Source organism: Osmerus eperlanus, chromosome 7, assembly GCF_963692335.1.
Source record: "Osmerus eperlanus chromosome 7, fOsmEpe2.1, whole genome shotgun sequence".
Taxonomy (NCBI): domain Eukaryota; kingdom Metazoa; phylum Chordata; class Actinopteri; order Osmeriformes; family Osmeridae; genus Osmerus; species Osmerus eperlanus.
This window is the reverse complement of record NC_085024.1, coordinates 16134694-16156663: the sequence shown is the minus strand read 5'-3', so window position 1 is coordinate 16156663 and position 21970 is coordinate 16134694. Positions and strand designations below refer to the sequence as shown.

General features: G+C 50.3%; 1 protein-coding gene across 1 annotated transcript in view; it reads left to right on the top strand.

Moving 5' to 3' along the window:
• Window positions 1–21970, top strand: part of cdkal1 (CDK5 regulatory subunit associated protein 1-like 1) — a 164112-nt gene that overhangs the window by 114432 nt on the left and 27710 nt on the right. The window contains exon 12 of the mRNA XM_062465209.1: window positions 2083–2145. Within this exon, the coding sequence (XP_062321193.1) occupies window positions 2083–2145 (63 nt within the window). The remainder of the gene's footprint in view (window positions 1–2082; window positions 2146–21970) is intronic.

Here is a 21970-nt window from a genome sequence, read left to right as displayed (position 1 = left end):
AGTCGCAGCTTTTATTGACGGGTTGTTGACGTGTCAGGGAGGGCCAGAGGAACCGGTGACGTCCGCACCAACCACTTCCCTTCTCCTATTTCTCTCCTCTCTCCCGTTCCCTCTCCCTCTCCTTGACTCATCTCTCTCCTTCCCTGGCCCATCCCTCTCCCCTCTCCCGTCCCTCCCCTGCTATGCCACCTAAAGAGGTAGCCCTACCCTAAACTCTTTAGGTCACCAGGGAAGCACAAGGCGGGTCTTTTGGTGTAAAGTAAAAAAAACCTGGGTTCACTTCCACACGGCTACATGGTCAGAGAGATTCCGCGGGAGCCAATTACATCTCAGGTCAAGTAAAACGACTCACTCTGATAGGGTGTAATACAGGAAATTAACAGTTCGCAGTGGCCTGTGATTGGTTGACACAGACCTTGACTCGGGCCACCCTGGATTAAAGCCCCCCGACCGACAGCACAGCCTCCGAATAACAGACGAGAAAAGTGGTTATTCTGCTTCATCAAGATTATATTTTCCTGCGGGCCCGGACTCCCTGACGCTTTGGGCACAGGCAATCTCTGCAGACGCGGTCCTAATTGGCTGAAATATTGAGTCTCCCAAGGTCAGCGGTGGGTTCATCGGTTTTGATCAAATTTCTGTCTCTTCTCCCTCTCGCTCTCTCCCGGAATGAAGATATGTGATTCCAGACTGAGGGGAGAAATAAAACGTATTCTCTCACGGCTTGGCAGCTGGTTATCTGTGAGGGCCAACCCCTCCTTTCCTCTCCTACCTTCCTTCCCCCTCTCGTCTCTCTCTCTCCTCTCACCCAAATCAAAAGGAGAGGAGGCATGCTGTCCGGATGAGCTGCACAATGACAGACTGGGATGGATGGGAACATCGGAGCTCAACAGGACTCTCTTTCTTCTCACCCTTGCACACACGCGGACACACATGCACACACACACAGACGCACAGGGGTGGAACAGAGATGTATGCATGTTTGTGTGTGTGTGTGCGTGAGCAGGCAGGGCTGCGGGAGAGCAGAGAAGCACCTGAGGTTACGATTCCTCAGCAGCACCAATGAGATCCCTGTTGGATTGGCTCAATATAATGTTCACACACACACACACACACACTCAAAAACAGCAGCGCTTCTTATTAGGGCAGGCGATGGAGGTATGGAGCGAGGCAGCGAGGGAGAGATGGATGAGAGTTAGAGCAGGGCTCAGTGTGGATCATTAGCGAGGCCAGGGCATAAGTACCCTGCCCTGCTACCTGGCGTTACACGCAGCCTCTAATCCTCCCCCGGTCCCCAGGGACCTCCTGCTGGAGGCTGTGACCTCTAAGTGCACTAAGTTGGAAGATGAGCTCTCCAACTCCTCTCTCCTCTCCAACTCCACTCTCCTCAGTTGCCACGCTGATCGCTCGCTGCACTCGTCGGAAAGTTTCAGTTGACTTTCCGTGCGCGGATGAAGTGTTGCCTGTGTGTGTTGCCTGTGTGTGGGTGTGTGTGTGTGTGTGCCTCTGGATGCATTATATATCGTATATGCAGCTGTGGAGCTCTGCCGGAGGACATTGACGTCTTCTTGGCCGCCCCCACCCCCCCTCCCAGGGCCCTCAGCATGGCTCTGCCCCCCCCCCCCCCCCCCCCCCACCTCAGCCTGCCTGCCCACAGCGACTCGTGGCCTAATCAGCCTGTTAATTATCCAGCCCTTACATCTCCGTGCCTTTCCTTAAGTGATTGCGTTAGGAGGCGTGGGATTCCCAGCGCTATGGGCCCCAGGTTTTTTTTCCCTGGCGCATGGAGGGGCCATGAGGTCAGGGTGCCGGGCATGGCGGCAGGGCGCTGCCTCGTGGCCAGGCAGCCGTGTCATTTCCTGCTTCCTATTTCCATGGCATCGTTGTCGCTTTTAACAACCGGCGCCCTTTCCGAAGAGCACCAGTGAGGCGTGCGTGTCGTTCGACTCATGCGAGTCGTTCGGCCGCGTATGGCCGGGGCGAACATCGGTGAATGGTTGCATACGGTAACGTTGGCTTCTCGTGGTCCTGTTGGTAGCGTGCTAACGTGGGCTTCTCTCGGTTCTCCTCTTCTCCCCACAGAAGAAGCAGAGGACCAAGGAGCTGTCTCGGCTGTTCCACTCCTACGACCCCTACGACCACCAGGTAAGCAGCTCTCCCTCTCCTCCCCCGCTCCTCCTCTCTCTCCTCCTCCTCGTCTTCCCCTCGGCCGGGAGGAAAGATTCGGCTCCGCAGGCTCCTCTGGAGTCTGCCTGTTCTACGAGGGGAAAAGGCCCGACCGTGGTTGGTAAAAGATGGACGTGCAGTGTGTCGTGCAAGGCTTCCCTGAATGATTGCGAAACCATGCTAGCTCACTAAACTTGCAAGCCTTCCCATGACTCTCTCTGGCGAAGCCAGGACAGCCCTTGAAGCACTCCATTCACCATGAAACCACACAACTTAAAACCATGTGCTTTGCACTTCTTAATGATATCATCAGAATGTCAGCCAAGACGAGCTGTAGCCATAGTAACTACAGCCCATAAACGAGCCAGTGTAGTGTAGGTGCTCTATAGTGCAGTCTCTCTTCTTCCAGATCAGCCAAGCCTTGGCAGACAGAGACGATGAGATGAGAGACTTCTTACAGGCCGTGTTCAGTGAGGAGGCTCAAGAAATGTTTTTTGTCCTGATTGCATTCTGTCTTATTTTCCTGTGAAGTGGGTTTCAATAAACGACTGAACACACTCACATACACACTCACACACACACACACACACACACGCTTCCACCACCACTATGGGATGCTTACACTAGATTAGGGCTCCTTAGTGACTGGAGATCAGTGATGCTTGTGTACACTCGAAGCATCTCGTTTTCGAGCGAGCGAATCAGCGTAGATTGCCGTCCTTCTGGCTAATGTCCTCATAAACATGCCTGTTCACTACACACTGAGACTGGCTGGCTGATTCATCCACTGACTGACTGACTGTTTTGTGACTGTCACAAAACAGTCACAGTCACAGTGTGACTCGAGAAGTCACACTGTGACTGTGACCCCCCCCCCCCACACACACACACACACACACACACACACACCGCCACCTCCCCCTCAGTAATATCAGGACACTGCAATTAAGCAGGACGGCCATTTTGGTTGTGGTGCATGTGTCGGGAGTAATGAGTAAGCTTTCATTTAATAATCCTCCTTAATGATGCGTGGGTCCGGATGCTTTGCACTGATGGTGATTGGGTATTAAGTGTCTAATACAGACACCTTGATGGGGTCATTTGGCTTTGTTTCAGGGTGATTACTGCGCTCAGAGGGGATTTTCTGTGTGAATGAACATCGGCCTGAATAGCACTACATAAGTAGACACACACACACACACACAGCCAAGCATACACACACATACAGACTCACACACATACATTCAGACAGACAGGCATACAGCAAGTGGCAGATGTGTTGTATTCATGAGAGTGTCAGTGTATTGTATCCAGTCGGGGGGCCCTGGTGAGCCGCATGGTTAAGCTCACCCCCGACCCGGTGGCTTAGTCAAGCATTGGAAGCCATTATTATGTTTCAGTCAGTTCAGGAAATAGTATCAATGCTTTGCAAATAAAAGGCTATGTCCAAGCACTTCTTTGTTAGTATATGGTGATTACATTTTAACTGGAATATATTAACTTTATTTGTGAACTCATGTAGTATGTTATAAAGCTGTTGTTGGAGATTTTTCTGTTTATCTTGCTGACTGAATCATTAAAATCATTATCGAAGCTGTCAAAGAATGTTAAAGATTTTAATAACTTTAACCTCAGTAGTTTTCTCTTTCCTTCTTTTCTTCCTTCCTTTGTATTACTTTATCTTTCTTGCTCTCACTCTCTCACTCCCCCCCCCCTCCCCTCAGTCCTTCTCTCATCCCTTGTGTGGCATAATTGAAAGAAATTAAGAAAAATCACGCTTACCTCTAGAGACAGCCACATTTCCTTGCCACCCACACACACACAAACACTTTCCTCCCACACACAAACACACACACACACACACATGCTGGCAGCCTATAATACATACTAGCACTATCACAAACTCCACTGGCCTCAGAAACACAACTAACTCCACTGGTGTCAGAAACACCACCAACTGTCCCTTCCACTAGCCTCAGAAACACCAACAACCATCCCTACACTGGCCTCAGAAACACCACTAACTCCACTGGCCTCAGAAACACCACTAACTCTCCCTACACTGGCCTCAGAAAGACCACAAACTCCACTGGCCTCAAAAACACCGCCAACTGTCCCTACCCTGGCCTCAGAAACAGCACTAACTCCACTGGCCTCAAAAACACCACCAACTGTCCCTACCCTGGCCTCAGAAACAACACTAACTCCACTGGCCTCAAAAACACCACCAACTCTCCCTCTGCCGCCCTTCCCAGACTCCCCCGGGTCCACCGTTGTAATTATATAAACTGCCGTAGTTGGTCGTGGGTCCTTATGGCTCATACTGTACGTGTCCTAATAGGCGCCCGGAGGAAACAGCAGCATAGATAAGAGTTAAGTAGTCTGTTAGGACCGTTGTGTTCCAGCACCTTCTCTCCTCCTGAACACAAACAAATAAATGTCAACGCTATATATCTACCCTCTGTAAACATGTAATTGCAAATCTAATTAAAACAAATAATTACAAATTCCCCCGAAGCCTTGCTTTTGGGGAATGACTGTCATGGTCATTGTGATGGGATAGAGCACGAGCAATCTCCATATTTCCTGGGGCTTCGAAGGGGGGGGAAAAAATCTGTTTTCCCTTCACAGTTGAAAGGTGCGGCCACAAATAGCTGGCGGAGCTGACAACATCAACTGTTACTGTAATGGCTTCCCGCACTGCCACTTTCATATCTGCTGTTTAATTCTCCTTTCTCTGCTGCCACCTTTAATGAGCGCTGTAAATTGGTACATTTAAGAGGAAATTGGAAAGAAAAGAACCGTTTCCCCCTTTGTTTCGTCCAGTTAATGCAGTGTTAGTCTCTCCTGTTAGCCTGGCGCTAAGACGAGCCGTGCAGCGCAGGGCTGCTTGGTGCTCCTCTCTGCTCTGCACAGAGGCTCAAGCCATTTGTCTTAATAGACTGTGTGCTAATCAAGCAGCACTAAGGCTCACCTGAGACACTGTCATGGGCCACGCACAAACGGGCTGCTGGAACACACACACACGTGCACAAACACAGGCACACATACGCACACCCACACACACACACCCACACACATACGCGCACACACACATACGCACACACGCACACACATGCGCACACACATACACACAAACATACAGACAAGGCTGTCCCAGGATTCATTAGGACGGCTGGCAGTGAGTTCATGTCCATCTGGGATGGGTTTCCATTAGCGGGGTCTGCACTGACAAACCAGGAAGTGGGTCCCCCTCTCTGCTCCTCTCTAAGCACACTACAAAGCCTGCCATTTGGCACGTATCCCACATTTATCAGGGGCGCGCAGTTTTATCAACTCCTGAACACACTGCTAGCCTCCTGAACACACACAGGCCCACAAAACCAACTGCTCGAAAAGCCTTGTGTCCCCTCCTATCTACCTGTCCTAGTTCCTAGTTCAGCCCATAACAGCACCACTGCACTTTTTTAAGCTCTTTTTACAGTTCAGCTGTTACAAAGAGTGGTCCCCCAACACCACATACCCCACATTCTATCTGCTTGTCATTCACAGATACCACCCTCACACACACACACACACACACTCTCAATTAGAAACACACGTACTTATATACACACACACCCTCTCAAATATAAACATCCACACACACTTGGTTGGCAGGATATTTGTGCCCCCAGCTGTCTGTCTGTCTGCCCGCCCATCCCTGTGTGGCCCGGCCCCCTATGCCCGTGTTGGACGACCTGCTGCAGATGGCCTACGCACACACACTATTACACACACACTATTACACACACTATCATAATGGGAGTCTGGCTCCCTCTCTTTACAGTCACACACATCAAGTAGGCCTTTTATATCCATAGGCCTCACACACACACACACACACACAAGCACTGTGCCACTCGGAGCAGCTCTGTGGCACACAGCCCTAGCGTGGCACTGCCATGGCGACAGGCACAAGCGCACCAGGCTTGCCGTCATTCACGGAGCCAGGGCCAAGTGTCTGGGCGGGGGGTTATCTCCCCACAGAGGAGGGGAGCAACATAGAGACCCCCGTCCCCCTCCACACACAGACATGCACACACTGTCCTGTTGTATTATTATTGGGTTGTTGTTACTGAGAGTGTTCTATTGCTCCAGTTCTGCAGGTGTGTTGTCGGGACCTGGCTACTCTGCCCGGCAACACAGCAACAGGACCCCCCCCCCCCCCCTTCTCTCCCATTGAGTAACATGATTTAGGGGAGTCAGGTGGCTGAGCGGTTAGGGAAGCGGGCTAGTAATCTGAAGGTTGCCAGTTCGATTCCCCGGCTGTGCCAAATGACGTTGTGTCCTTGGGCAAGGCACTTCACCCTACTTGCCTCGGGGAGAATGTCCCTGTACTTACTGTAAGTCGCTCTGGATAAGAGCGTCTGCTAAATGACTAAATGTAAATGTAATTTAATGGCCCTAATTCTGAGCCAAGAACCAATCTTTCTTTCTTTCTTTTTTTCTGCCTAAATCTCTATCTTTCTTTTGATTTCTCGCTCTGTTCTTTTCACTTTTCATCATCTCTTTCCCCCCACCACTCTCTTTGTGTCTCCCCGTCCCCCCTGTGCACACGTTAACATACGCCTCTTCTGAACCAGGAGGAGGAGGACTGTTGTCCTCCAACAGCTTCTGACTAACATGTCAGGGCCTCCACTCATGTCACCATCGAGGTCTCTACACAGCTGCAGCTATGGGCTCTCACACTTTTGTAGATTTATTGTAGTGAAGTGTGTGGTCTTTGTGTGTGTGAGGCAGAAGGAGGTAGCTGTCTCCGAGCCGCTAGCGTCTTCAGTGTGTCGTCGTTTGTACACGTTGTGTTTGCTTTCCTCGCGCTCCCTCTGTGTCCTCGTTCCTGAGCTGTGATTCAGAGAAACGACTTCCTTCTGTCAAGGATAGAAAGGAGTCTAGCTGTTCAGTTTAACCACGTCGGCACGACAACAATAACATTGTAAACCTCCGTTGTTACCAGAGGAACGAGCGATCGCGGGTCCTTAGCGACGAGTAGGAGATAAGACACGTCGCCACACGGCATACCCTAACAACAGATCCGCGATCATTTGTTAAATGGTGGTTTTAATGATTTAGCTTGGCGTGGCAGCCAGAGGCTATGGCTGATCCCAGATAAGGAGAGAACATTTAATCGTCTGCTTTAAGAGAATGAAAAAAAAAAAAAAAGAAGCTGAAAGGAGAAACATTTTTTTATCACATTATAGTAGTCTCCTAGCCTTGAGCCACTGGCACACACACACACACTCACACACATGTACACACTGGACTTGGCAGAAATAACTCATCTGCGCAATAATACACAGCCATGTCAACAGCGGTTACTAATAACTTGCTCTCTCAGCTATGCTAATACCTTGTGCAGTGAATGAAGTAATTACAGCCCCACCCCCCCTCCCCCCCTGCTCCACACAGAGAGGAATAATTACAAGCATTCTGGAAAAGAGAAGCACCCCCCCCCCCCCCCCTCTGGATTTTAAATTTTCATGCCATCTATTAACACACACACACTCATACACACCTCTTCCACCCATTACATCTCTGAAATCATCTGTGTGTGTGTGTGTTTTAATTGAAGGGAATCTTCTGGGTCTGGAAAGAGACCATTCATTATTCAGCACAATAGTCTGCCCCGTTTGAAGCTCATTTATCAGTCGTCCCCCCACACACACACTCACACTCTCACACACACACACTCTCACACACACACACGTACATACGCCCCAAAAATCTCAGCCGCTGCGTGAATATCTCTAAGTTTCACATTAAGGCCCTGAAAGGTAGCTCCTCTCACCGGGACTGTTTCTGTTTTTTTATCAGTTTTTTATTGTGTGGGTGTGTGTGTGTGTGTGTACTGACAGAGTGTTTGACAGTGCAGAGAGGAGGTAGGTGTGTGTGAGTGTGTGTGTGTGTGAGCTCTCACACATAAGGAAGCAGAGAGTGTGTGAGTGAGGGGCGAGGGGGGTAGCTCTGATTTGGGGCATGTTCAGAATGATGGAATACACAAATGCATATTAGGCTGTTTGTGTGTGTGTGTGTAGGGGCCAGTGCCTCTGTGTGAGTTTGGGGATATGATTAATGTGATGTATGTGTGGCCAGATGGCGTTGAACAAGGCCCATCAATCAGAATGAAAAGACTATTGAGCCGCTCTCAACAAAGCTTTGTTTGGGACCAGGGACCGGGGCCTGGCCTGGGCTGAGCCGGGCTGGGCTGGGCCGGGCCAGACACACTCTGAGACCCACCAGCGCTCCGAGCCTGGCAGCTGGGCCTCATAACCATGCGGAGCCTGCTGCTCTGATCCTGTGTGTGTGTGTATGTGTGTGTGTATGTGTGTGTGTTTTGGGGGCGAATTGATAGCCGGCTGCCTCGGCTGTTTGTCCTTTGTGCTTGCATGCGTCGAGAGGTGACCAGATGCCCCCCCCGGCCCTCCCTCGGCCGCCCCTTGGCCCCCGGGCGTTTCCTGTTTCCACCAAAGCGGACGACGCCACAGTTCAGGGTGCTCGGCGTTGTTCGAGGCTCCCTCCCTCCCTCGCTTCACCTCCCTGTCAGATGGTGTCAGTTCTTATTCCCAGCTGGCCGTGGCCCTCGCCGCGGTGGACTGGATCTCCCATCATGCATCAGTCCCCGTGCGCCACAGCTCCCCAGCGAGCGAGGGCGGCCCCCGCCGCCCCTGGACCGCGGCGTGCGGCGTCTGTCCACGGGTTTGACAAGGTGGCGAGCATCCCTCCCTGGGGCCATACAGAAGGACAAGCTGTCATCATGCCCGGTCGGCCCCGCGCACTCTCTTTCTAGAAACCTCCCCTACACTCGCACGGGGAACGCGCGTCTTTCTGGTTAGCTGAACGCTGTCACGCCGCTCCCTCTGGTCTCACTGCTTGTGCACGCTCCCTGGGGTCTCCTCTCCAAGAACAGCTCATGTCTTTCACCGTCCACGGCCTGGATGGGGTGGGGAAAGAGGGATCGCAGCGTTTCACCAGATGGTGGAGGGTTCTCCCCAATCATCTGTACAACATCATTATTTTTGGACTAGGTCATGGTAGCAGTTTCAGTAATAATGAGGGTGAACTTCATAAACAACCAGAAACGTCTTCAAACATACCCTAACAGTTTTAAACTATATCTAGCTACTGATTATGTGGCAGAATATAATTATACCGTCATAACATTGGGTGCAGTCTAATCACAGTTTAAACTACCAGAATTCTAAGATATTGATAAAAAAGAAACCCCCAGCTATGCTCAAAGAGAGTCCTGATTAGTTGCAGCTTGTTGATTGGTTACGGCCTGGCGGGTGGGCGGAGCAGTCCATGTTTGTGCATCCAGACATTCAGACCCCCACCGTGTTGGCAGGACCCCCTTAACCTTCCTGTCTCCCCATGGAGGGAACACACCAACACAGCATCTCTGATTGGAGCTGGAGCAGGAAGATCGGCTGTGATTATCGGTCAACCAGCCAATCAGACGGCCATTGTTGTCCAGACACGAGGTGCTTATGGGTAATTGTGTTTTGGTTTACTTTTTGGGAGTTCCCTTTTGTCAGCTGTAGTCAATATGAAGAAGGCAGATATTGGCTCTTTTGTTCCCATGTTTCCAATATTGATCCTAACCCTTAGACAAATACTTTATAGTCAGGAACATGGCTTTTCTTTCGCTATGATACACATGTATTGATTTACCATAAAAATTTGGCTCATTTAATGTATGCACTTCTATTTCAGGGAGTGTTAGGCTGTGTGTGTGTGTGTGTGTACGTGCATGTGTAAGTGGGTGTAAACATGACTGCCTGCATATCTCCTAAAGATTCCTTCTTACACAGATACTCTGATCTACTTTACTGACCGGCTTACACGGTCACATGGTCTCAATTTATCAAGATCCAGATCTTCAAACAGCTAGTTTGCACCACGCAAGGGTTTTATCACCCCTTATAGGAAGAGACAACAATTAAGATCTCCCTGCACTAGTTTTTGTCTGACACAAATCGGAATTCCTCACATCCCCACAAATCCAATCAATTAGGGAAGCAGCTTTTGCTCATGTTCTGTTTAATTGCTGCGTTCTGGCGTGGATCTATTTATACGTTGTTTTGTCAAGATCGCAAGAGACAAACCTCTGGCACCCTGACACCTCTCTCGTGTCTGATGTTCTTCTTCCCCTCTCCTCGTCCCTTGTTCATCACAGGGTTTTCAACATGCCTGGAGAGATGGATGAGAAGGGAGAGGCGTGTGGAGGCCATGTCCACAGTGTTGGCCCAGGGTGCTCAGGGCCACACCATAATAATGCTGGATGGTTTTTGTTTAGGATCATTGTTGGGTTGGCGGGCTGGTCATGACTGGTGCTCCGCATCTGATTCACCCACCGCGTTCTCTCCGACAGGGCTGTTCGAAGGGTGTTGCCCCTGTACACATAGACACACACACACACACCCAGGAGCAGGCAACCTGTTTCTGATCCATGTTGTGTTGGAACTCCAAAAATAGGTAAGCGTTGAATATGGACGAGCGTCCATGACCTTGTGTGCGTGCAAGAACAGGAGTTGAGATACAGTACAGTGTGGAGGTCCGTCCCGGCGTTATGCAATGACCCACTTCACAGCGTATCTTTGATCTAGAAAGATAGTCTCTTATATCATGCCAGCTGAAAAATCTGAACTGACCCAAATTCAATATGCATTTCCATGCCAATGCCAAATTCTCTTTAAAAACAGCCCTGCTGTGCAGAGTGTGGAGGCTCCCAGAAGTGGGCAGCTCCGGGAGACCCGGGGGATGAATCCGTAAGTTAGTGTGTGGATACGGAGCGTCGCTGGTTTGGAACCGAGCTCAGAGCGGTCTTCCCAAATCAAACCTTTTTTTGATATCAGGGGTGGCGCTTTTGGTCGAATGGCGGATGGATTCACCGGAGACTAGATGGGGGGAGGGGGGTCAGAGGGAGTCACACCCCCTGTTACATACTTCAGTGAACGCTTTATGCTTGCCCTTAGTAGTCTTAGTGTGTTCGTGTGTCGAGCTTCATTGCCGCGTGGTGACAGGAAGACCGGGCCCGTATGATTACCCTCTTCTGAACTCCCAGGGTGCACCTGGGCTCGCGCCCGCGGAGCCTCAGGGTGTTGGCAGACCTCCTTCCGTCCTCCCATTGGACGGTTTCTCCAAGCGCACGGACACGCCACAGTTTTGAGATGAGATCGATCGTGTTACTTCGGCACCGCTGACCCCCGTGACACACACGTACACACACACACACACGCACGCACTCAGGGGAGAGGTGCATTGGGGCTGAAAAGCATTTGGCTTTTCATCAGGGTTGCTGAGAACTCAGCGTGGTGTCCAGTCACCTCTCCAAAGCTGCCAGGATTGCTGCTGTAGAGCAAAAAAAAAAAAAGTATTTGTCTTTTATTTATTTTTTGCCGTGTGTTTACTTCTGTCGTCTTCCAGCGGCTATATGTGAATGTGGGAGGGCTGACAGGCCTGTTGAAAGCAGCAGGGGTCGATGAGGGCCCAGCCATGCGTGGCTATGAGAGAGTGGCTGGAGAGGTTGTCGACAGAGCCAGAGCGTGGAGGGTCTCTGTCCAGGGCTACGGCCGGGTGATGACATTTCGGCCGGGTCAAAGTTGACTTCAGTACCTTTATAGTCTGGTCCACTCACCCGAGACCGAGCGAAATCCTTCACAGGGGTCATCGTCACAGGAGAACTCCTAAAAGACAACGTTAGCATTAGTGCTAGCCTTAGCACTCAGACTAAGGTGTTCTGCACACATTAGCGCTTAGCACTGAGGATGCGCATGTAAGCAGGGAGTTAAGGGGGGGGGGGGGGGGGAGAGACCAATTAGAGAGCTCTGGCAGCCCCCCGGGGGCCGTGTGCATGGCTGCTGCCGAGGTGACGAAAGGTTAGCTAGCGCCGGCGACGCCCCCTCCAATCAGATGCAGAGATGCAAGACAAAACCTGGTTTACAAGCGGTGGGAGATTTGCAATGTGAATAACAAGAAAATGCACACACAGCTGCTGGAGATATGGAGGTCGTATTTTGGGGGGGGGGGGGGGGGGGTATTCAAAGTGAATGTGTGTAGGTTGAATACAGACCCATTGTTGGTTTGTGTTTGTGAAAGAGGTTTATGGTAAATACTTACTGGATTGCACCCAATCAATACATGTGTGTAATGTGCTTTAGTGGAAAGCATCAACACATAAACAAGAACTTCAGTTAAGCAGGAGTTGCCCAGAAGATAACCAGAAGATTTACAGTTTAAGCAGGAATAACTAAACCACTGAATTGATTTTAGTGGGATGGAACGTGATGAAATAGTTTCAAAGAAAATATACTAGCAGCTTGTAGTAGCTCTGTACATAGAGACTTCTAGATGTTACACTCCAAGGATTTTTTCAGGGCATCTAGTATCTCCATAAGCATTAGAAGACTAGGCATATCTGAACCGCATCTTAAAGTTCAGGCAGCTTATTGTTTTGTCTGTAAATGACGTTGTGTGGTGGTCAGCTGGCTTGCCGCTGTTGTCATGGTGAATCTGTCTTCCACGAGGGACCAATCGCGTGCCTCATTTGTCAACCTAATTAGCATGTTTGACGATGGCCCTGACGTACAACTGGGGAAAACAAGTGCTTTTCAAATGATGTCCCCTATTCCCTGCCTTCTCATGCCAATTATCACTTTGTGTGGAGCAAGAGGTCCGACATGGTTATTATTTTCTTCTCCCCTGTCTCCAGGCTCTAAACAGGGATAATCATAACTGTTATCCAGACAGTTTGAAGCCAGTCCTAGTGGATGTTTCTTTATGATTGTCGATGCCCCAGCCCACGCATGGTTAGATAAGCATTTTATTTTTGTTTAGCAAAATTGATACGTGATTGAGTTTCATGCTGTTTTGAGTTTATTGGGGGGGGGGGGGGTGATTGAATAATGGTATGGGGAGATTGGTAAGGATTGTTTTGATTAAGTGGTCAATACAGTGTGGTTTTTCCTTCTCGTTTCTATCTTGGCCACTGCTTGAGTTCCTGACTGAAAGGCTGGAGCAGAGAGTGTGTGCACCTGATGTCCAGTCTGGATGGAAGTCAGCCCGGCATCGACAAAGACCCACCACTTAATAGAACTCACTCAGCTGGTGTTCTGCACCTGTCCTGTCAGCGTTTCATGTGTCTGATATTTGGATACTCGGTTGGTTCCGTTTTTATCATAGCGGATGTGGAAAGAACCTGATGTAGAACTCCGTCTGTGGTCATGCTGAAGGGCTCTCTCCCCTCTGTGGAGGAAGGGTCCTCATCACTATGGAATCCATGTAAATGATCGACTATTCTCTAATACCAAACAGCCAGCTATTGACGTTTAATGCTACGCCAATATGTCAGATATTGAAAAGAGGGTCACAGGTTAGGACTGGGACTAAGATCAAAGGTCAGGGTCACTCAGGAATTGACCGAACCAGGTTAAATCGTTGATAGCAGCCTCTAAGCATTCACAGCATCGACGCCTTTCAATGGCGTTCTGTACCTCGGAGTACCTTGACCGAGCGTGTCAGGTTCGTCTTCCTGTATGAACTCTGAGGCGTTCCACTGTACCCCGGAGTGCCTCGACCGAGCGTGTCAGGTTTATTCGGCAGACGTCTTGCCGTATCATTCAAAAGACGACAGAAAAGGAAAAGGCCGTCGGTGTCCGGGTACAACATCGAAACGTCGACTGGAACCTTAATGGAGACACTGCAGCACCTAAACCTGCTTTGATCGCATTGTTCTCTGCAGAACATCGAACAGACAAACAGGGTTTGTAACAAGGCTAATCTGGTAGCCGTGGCTTAAATCAGTTCAAACACAACATCCCCACATATATGCTAAGCCCACACTCCAGCACATGATGCCACAAGTGTTGTTTATTTCCAATGACAGCTGGCCTATTTACCCAGCCTCTTTATTTGCTGTATCTGCACACTTATGCAATCCATCCCCCTTTGATACGGGAACATTGAAATGAAATGGATGTGGAAGCTGTGTTGGGTTCCTCTCCTGATGCTCTCTGCATGGTTCCTCGGGGTGGGCTGGAACCACCTACGGTTCATCTCTTCCTCAATGAATCTCATTATCTCCAGGGACGGGATCCTGTCTGGGCTGGTGGTTATGCTCGGAAACTGTCAGGCTTATACAAGGGGATTTTTTAATCCACGCAAACAGTGCCGAAGCCAAGCATGTGATTTATGCAACCTTGTTTTTGTTGTGGGTTCTTTTTCGAACTTCTGCTTTTTCTCCGTGGCGTCTTGGTCGCCGGAGTGTGGTGGGACTTCGGGCGCAGGGCTCTCTGGGTTGTCGTCGTCGCGTGATCACGCAGGGCGATCTGGGGGATGCGGTGGATGGGATCTAGATGCACACAGACACACACACACACACACTTAAGGCCACTCTCACGTAAGCTCAGAGGAGAGTAATCCTCACAACTCTTCTGTGTTTCGATTTGGTTTGCGACTCAGTCCTGTGGGATTGCGATTTTCCCTCCTCAAAACCTTTCTCTCATTCCCTGGGATGTTTAGCAGAGAAACTGGCTCCAGCCACAAAGCCGGGGAACAAAGGCAACTGGCGCAATAGTGGCCACTCTGAGCTCAAGACATGACCTTTACATAGTTATAGGTTGATTGCTGTGGTCCTGTCAGTGGGTGAAATTACCTTTGTGAAATTGCTGCTATTTTGTCAGGCCACTGCAGTGGGTCTGCTTGTGTGGGAGGAACACACCGCTGGCTTGCTTCTCTGTCCTGGGGACCAACCCCTCACACACGCACACACACACACACGCATATGGCCTTGATCAGGGGAGAGAGAGGGTGGGCGAGGGGAGAGAGGCGTGGAGGGAGAGGCTGAGCGGGAGGGCAGTTATGGATGTCCAGGGTGAGTGGCACAGGAGTGGTTGGGAGGCATTGATCCCTGGCAGTGGAGTGTGTGTACGTATTAATGATGGGACCGGAGCGATCATTGTCAGAAGGCGAGAGTTGCTTCGGGGTCACCCCTAACCCCTGCCCACATCGGCGTGAAACCCCTCAGCGACAGGCAATCCTCACCACGTTCCTCGACCAACCAGAATCAGCTTCAGAACAGCAGGATGTCAGGATGCGGGGATATGTGTGTGTGTGTGTGTCTGGGGTGTTTGTGCATTAGCTTGTCTATTCTCCTCAGGGACCATCCCAAGGTAGAGAACGATCTTTGTCTGCGGCAGTCTCACACAGTAAGGTTAAAGCCTTGACAGAGCTTTGTTTAGAAGTGATTGCCTCAAGTGCTTGTTCGATGTTCAATGACGATTCATAGACTATTGGAGTATTTCTCTCGTAATTGTACAACGCTTTTGAAAGGCAACCGTAGCCCTCGGAAAATCAACACATTTCTGTCTGTCCTTCAGAGAGAAGGACGGGAGGAGAGATATTTTTATTTCTGTTTTCTGTCTGAGGGGGGGTCTTTTTATACCTCTTTTTGTTCGCGACAGTTACTTTTTCTGCCGTCACCCTCCTGATAATTGTCACAGCCACGACGGCTGTTTTTACTCCTGCGAGCGTCTAAGTGCAACAGGACCCCCCTAACCCCAGCACGCCCCGCCCCCACCCCAATCTCCCCTGACTGCAGTAATGGGCAGTTGATTGCTTCTATTTGCTGGGGGATAAAGGTAGGGAGTCAGGGTGGGGGGGCGTAGCTGGTCCGAGCCAACAGCCGACTGACGCCTGAATGCACTCTGCCAGCGTCCTGTGCCACAAAGACATGCTGCAGCAGTGTGTTAATGGGAGCCCCCTTCACACACCCCAGCACTGCTCACTCAACGCCCTCCTGAACACTATTCACAATGCTACACATCAGTCAAAGGCTCCTAATTCAATTGGAAAGAAGAGGTTTGTGCGCGCGCGTGTGCGCGATGAGGAGGGATACACGCGAGGAGAGAAGAAGAGATTGCTGAAGTGCAAGCGTTGAAAGTACACGCGCCCTTTAAATTGGGTTTTCACCAGAGGGTGGCCAGCCTTCACCCAGTGACTCTTAAGTCGCTGTTATTGAAGATACATTCCAGTCTTACCTTTGGGTGGCTTCATGAACAGCACTACATTCAAAGGTGCCCCATCTGGCGATGAACTCTGCCATGGACTCTGAATGTATCTGCTCGAGACAAAGAATTTGTTGATACAGGTTTCATAGTACATTTTATAGTAATGTTGGACTGACCTTGATTTGTAAAAAAAAAAAAAAACTAAAAAACAGTCGTTTTAAAGATATTATTTGACAGGGATCTTTTTCCGATGAGAGCCGTGATCACCTCTCGTTCTACGACTCTTTACTTTTCTATGGTTTCTTAACTTTTTTAATACACGAGTTAGTACATTGTCTTTCTATCATGTTATCCTCGCTGGTAATTGCAGTAGGATATGTTTTCTTCCACAACCCAATGATTCTGATGTTCGTAATCAGCATAAAGGCTTTCTATAATTGACTTATGCAACTGGGTAGTGGCGTGCTTGATTGCATGGCTTGTGATTCCTGTTGTAATCATGGGTTTAAGGCTAGTGTGGGTAAACTGGGTACAATTTATATGGAAATGCACCCTCCGTGGTTTTAGGCTATATAGTCCCTACCTAGACAACCAGCTGTTCTACATATGTGTTTTTATGACACTGTATATATCTTTTTCTTCCTAAAGATAGGACTGAATGTAGTTAATCTGCAAATGAAGCGTCTTTCAGATAATGTTTTTATCAAGACTATTCGTTCTTTTTTTTTTAATACCTAATTCTCCCAGGAGACTTGGTTCATTATCTGTATGCTGCAAAACGCCGGCACGCTAAATGAGTCGGCAGCACCAGAGCCTGTGTGTGTGCTTGCCTTTGAGGGATCCCAACTGCATTTCATATCCCAGAATTGGTGTTAATCCCCCCCCCCCCCCCCCCCCCCCTCCACAGAGGGATTTGACCACAGGGTGTTGGTTCACTTCAGCTCATCTGCATGTGAAGGTGGGGCTGCGTGCCTCTCTGCCTCCCAGACGTCCCCGCACAGAACACCTTATCTCTCCACACCACACCAGGCCACAAACCCCCAGAGTCCACGCTCTCCTCTCGTGTAGGGTGTGTGTGTGTGTGTGTGTGTGTGTGTGTGTGTGTGTACATGTGTGTGTCTAGTAGTAGGTGTGTGGGTCTGGGCTTCACTACAGAAGTATCCGCAGCCTAACCTGGGCCTCACATGCCGGTTCTGTTCTGGTTCTGTGGTGGGGCTGTGTAATGGGGTTAAGGGGGTGTCTGGCTGAGTTGTAAATGGACAGTTTAACAGACCGAGAAGGATCTTGGGTCCTGGGGTATCTCTCCCTCCCTCCCCACACACACACATACACAGACACACCCACGCACACTACCCAACCACACACAACCTGCACACACACACACCGGTGTTTTAAAAATCGATCTGCACTACACAGAGACATCTGGTTACATCTGTTAATTCAGCATTCACTAACGAACTAAATCCCTGTGTGCGTTGGACACACACACACACATACACTCACAGCTCCTAATTGAGACATGGAGATACAGCCAAATGTTAAGGGATCACCAGGGTAAAGGCTGCAGCTCCACGCTGCCCTTCAGTAAGTAGGGCAGCATAGACGAGGGCTGATACTACAGCGGTCACCGGGGACCAAGTTAAATGGGTAAAGATGAGCGCGTGTCTGCGTCTGCACGTGTGTGGGTGCGTGCGGATGTGTGTGTACAGTACTTGTGTGTGTGTGTGCGTGCGTGCACACGTTAATGACACCTTACCGCTTTGATTTATGGCGGCGCTAAATGATGCAGTGTTTACCGGCTCCGCGTCTGTGGTATTTGAGAGGCGTGCCAGAACGCGGGGCCAAGAGACGGCTCCATCGAGGCAGAGCTCCCGCCGCTGCTCAAGGACGTGGCGTGTTCTCTCACCGAGCTGCCCGAGGGTTGGCCGGCACCAGATAGGAGGCACGCCATCATTCCTCAGCACTGAATAGAACGAGGAGAGAGAGAGAGAGAGAGAGAGAGAGAGAGAGAGAGAGAGAGAGAGAGAGAGAGAGAGAGAGAGAGAGAGAGAGGGGGGGGAGAGAGAGAGGGGGAGAGAGAGAAAGGGGGAGAGAGAGAGAGAGAGAGAGAGAGAGAGAGAGAGAGAGAGAGAGAGAGGGAACAAAGAAGGGTTTACATCTTTCCCCCGGTCGACACCTCCTAAATGTGCTCTCTGTAGATTAGTTTATTTGCTGTTCACGCGATGTGTTTGTAATTGTGTGTTTGCAGGTAATTAATAGCTGTAATTAAGAGAGGTTGAGTTGGAATGCCTTCGACTCGCTCACTAATTAGACGTGTTAGGAAGATCTTTAAAGGGGTGCCGAGGTTCACTACTTCGTAGTGGTGTAAGGAAGATCTGGAATTACACGGCATGGTTTCACTCATTTTACTAAAACACAAGTTCTCCAACCAACCTTTCTAACAAGTCCTCGGTAGAACGGACCCTTGTAAGATCCAACTTTTACGTTTGGTGATTATCTGCAGTTGTAGTCATCTCGTTATGGACTGTCGGATGTTATGACTGGACTCACGCGACTGCAAACTCCCTGCTGTAGGCCCTGACCTCTACTCCCCTCCTCCTCCCTCTACGCTCGTTCTCTCTCCCCTCTCCTCCTCCTCTAATCCCACGCTACCTCCCTTCTCACCTCGTTCTTTCTCCTGTCTCCTTCTCTTCCTTTCCTCCTTCTACCCCCCCGCCCCTCTTCTGCCGCCTGCAGCCGCTTTAAATCCTCCCGAGATGAATGGATGTCTAGACGGCAGAGTCACAGCCTCCGTCGTCCCGTCTCCTCCCGGTCCCTCCTTCCGTGGGCTCCACTCCTCTCGGTTTTCCTCCCCTCTCTTCGGCGCTCGTCTTTGTGCCGGCCCGGGCTCGTACGTGTTCAAGCGTGGGGCCCCGTCGTTTGAAGGCTGGGGTTGTAAACGGCGCTAGATGGGGCCCAGACTTTGAGAGCTCTGACAACAGCTGAGAGGAGCGGAGATTGTTGATATCCTTTCAAGTCGTCCTCATCCTTCTCTTCTCTGTCTTTCTTTCGTTCTCTCTCTTACTCAACGTGTGGCGGAAGGATCAAATGTGCGTTTGCACGTGCACGCACCCGCACAGTGTGTATCTTTCGCGAGATCAATAGATGATTCACAACAGAGTACTGAGAGAAATGTGTGTATGTGTGAGTGTGTGTGTGTGTACGTGCAGCCCAAGCTAAGCTTCAGCCTCACCTTCAGTCATACCGTGGGCTTGCCTAGTGTTGGAGAGAGAGAGGGGGGGAGGTAGAGAGGGAGGTAGAGAGGGAGGTAGAGAGGGAGGTAGAGAGGGAAGTAGAGAGGGAGGTAGAGAGGGAGGTAGAGAGGGAGGTAGAGAGGGAGGTAGAGAGGGAAGTAGAGAGGGAGGTAGAGAGGGAGGTAGAGAGGGAGGTAGAGAGGGAAGTAGAGAGGGAGGTAGAGAGGGAGGTAGAGAGGGAGGTAGAGAGGGAGGTAGAGAGGGAAGTAGAGAGGGAGGTAGAGAGGGAGGTAGAGAGGGAGGTAGAGAGGGAGGTAGAGAGGGAGGTAGAGAGGGAAGTAGAGAGGGAGGTAGAGAGGGAGGTAGAGAGGGAGGTAGAGAGGGAAGTAGAGAGGGAAGTAGAGAGGGAAGTAGAGAGGGAGGTAGAGAGGGAGGTAGAGAGGGAGGTAGAGAGGGAAGTAGAGAGGGAGGTAGAGAGGGAGGTAGAGAGGGAAGTAGAGAGGGAGGTAGAGAGGGAGGTAGAGAGGGAGGTAGAGAGGGAGGTAGAGAGGGAGGGAGGGCGGGAGTTACAGAGAGAAAGGAGAAAGGAGAGACCGTGAAAGACAGAGAGGAGAGGACAAACTCCCTGTTGCTCTGAGACTGCATAGTGTGCTCAGAGGGACTGTGTGTGCGTGTGTGGAAAGCTGGAGATTAATAGGAGGACTGCCGAGGAGCTCTCTCACAACAACCTGACGTGGAAGTCTGCCAAGAAAAGCAACATTACACACACACACACACACACAGTCGCTGTGCTTGCTCCAAGGACTCAGCTATACGTCCACAGCTATTTGCAAGTATTGATTCACCTCGGTGAAATAGTGGCAGTGTTAACTGTTCAATAAGCAGAGTGTTTCATAGTTCTTCAATATCACACCATCTCCAGGAGAGAATATTAGATGTAAAGGACTTAATAATACCAGGAAAGAGCCTTCAACAAACCACAAACACATAAGTCGTGGTTGTTGACAGCAGTGTGTGTTTCTGCACTGTTCCTCTCAGCCTTTTTCACACCTGACCGCAAGGCCGCAGAACAGCATTATCTCCATGGTTACCACCTGAGGACGGTGTCTGGCTCACCCCGGCCCTCCCTCCTCACCCTGGGATCCAAACCCCCCCTCCCCCACCCCCAACCCTGAGGTGGGAATGGACCTCACCCACGGAAACACAACGGTGTCCAACAAGGGCGCCTGCAACACCACAGTTGTGGGTTTGAATCCCCCCGAGGGGCAAGTTACAGTAGAGGCTTAGTAGGTGTTGTTGTTTTAGATAATGGCATCTGCTGCTTACAGCGCTACCGTCTCCCAGGTGGGTTTGGGTGGAGTGATGACAGGGGGGGGGGGGGGGGGCTTAGGTGTGTGACTGTCGCACCATGGAGGTGTGATATCGATAATGATCCAGACTGGGGGGGGGGACTTTATTCATGGTTGTTCAGTTTCGTCCACACATCCGTTGGATAGAACTTCTCTGCATGCAGAAATGGAGCAAAGCATGCCTCCTGAGGTACTACAGTGTTGCATCAAGGGCCTAATTAGCATCCTCATTTAAGTGCCATTTCCATAATTGCCTGGTTGAAGCAAAGCAGCCCCCATGCCAGATTTGAAATTGAAATTGACCCCTGTCTCGAGTTTCTTCCTTATTTGTCTAGGATAAAAACAGATCCATTTCTGTCATTGGGAAATTCCAAAAGAACTTTGGCTGAGACAAGCATGGCCCGAGGGCAGCTCCTGAAAAGTTGGGAGTGTGAAGTAAGAAGAAAAAAAAGAAAGGGAAAGAAAGGCTGACTGAAGGAGCGGGGAGGATCAAATGACTAATTGCTACCTTTGAATGTCTATGTCCGTAGGCCAGCTCTCTCTCCCTGGCTCGTCAATAACCAATCAGAAAATGAAAGGGACTTGTCGCCGGGGCGGATTCCTGACCCTCCGGGTTCCAACTGTGCTCAACAGGTCTGAGCCCATTTAGGTAGCTCCTCCTCCTCAGGGCTGTCCTCAGATCAGCCTGCTAGCTAGTTAGCCGTCTCCGCGGGAGCGCCGGACACACACTGACCGATTCAGCGTGGTGGTCGGCTGCTCCGCCCAGGACCCCGGTTCCCCGCCCCCCCCCCCCCCCCCCCCCTTCATCCCCTCTCAGGACCAGATAAGGCCGGGCTCATTTAGCAGAATTACCCACATGCCCTGGGGCGTTTTTTAATATAGGATGTGCACGGGGCAGCGAAATGTCAGTTTCAGATTCGCCAATTATCGGAGGATTACTGGATTAAATTAACCAGTTTAGACGGAGGTCTTGCTGTTGCCGCCCGTAATCTCCTTACCCCAGTCACAGCAGATGACTGGGGCTTTAAAGGAAGGAGGGAAGAAGAGAGAGACGGAGAGAAAGAGTAGAGAGAGAAGAGAAGAAAAAAAAAAGTGATTATTCCTGCCTGTGAATAGCATCATCTGGTTTGCGGAGATCAGGAAGTTCCCTAAGGAGGGCTGATACTGGGGCTTTGAA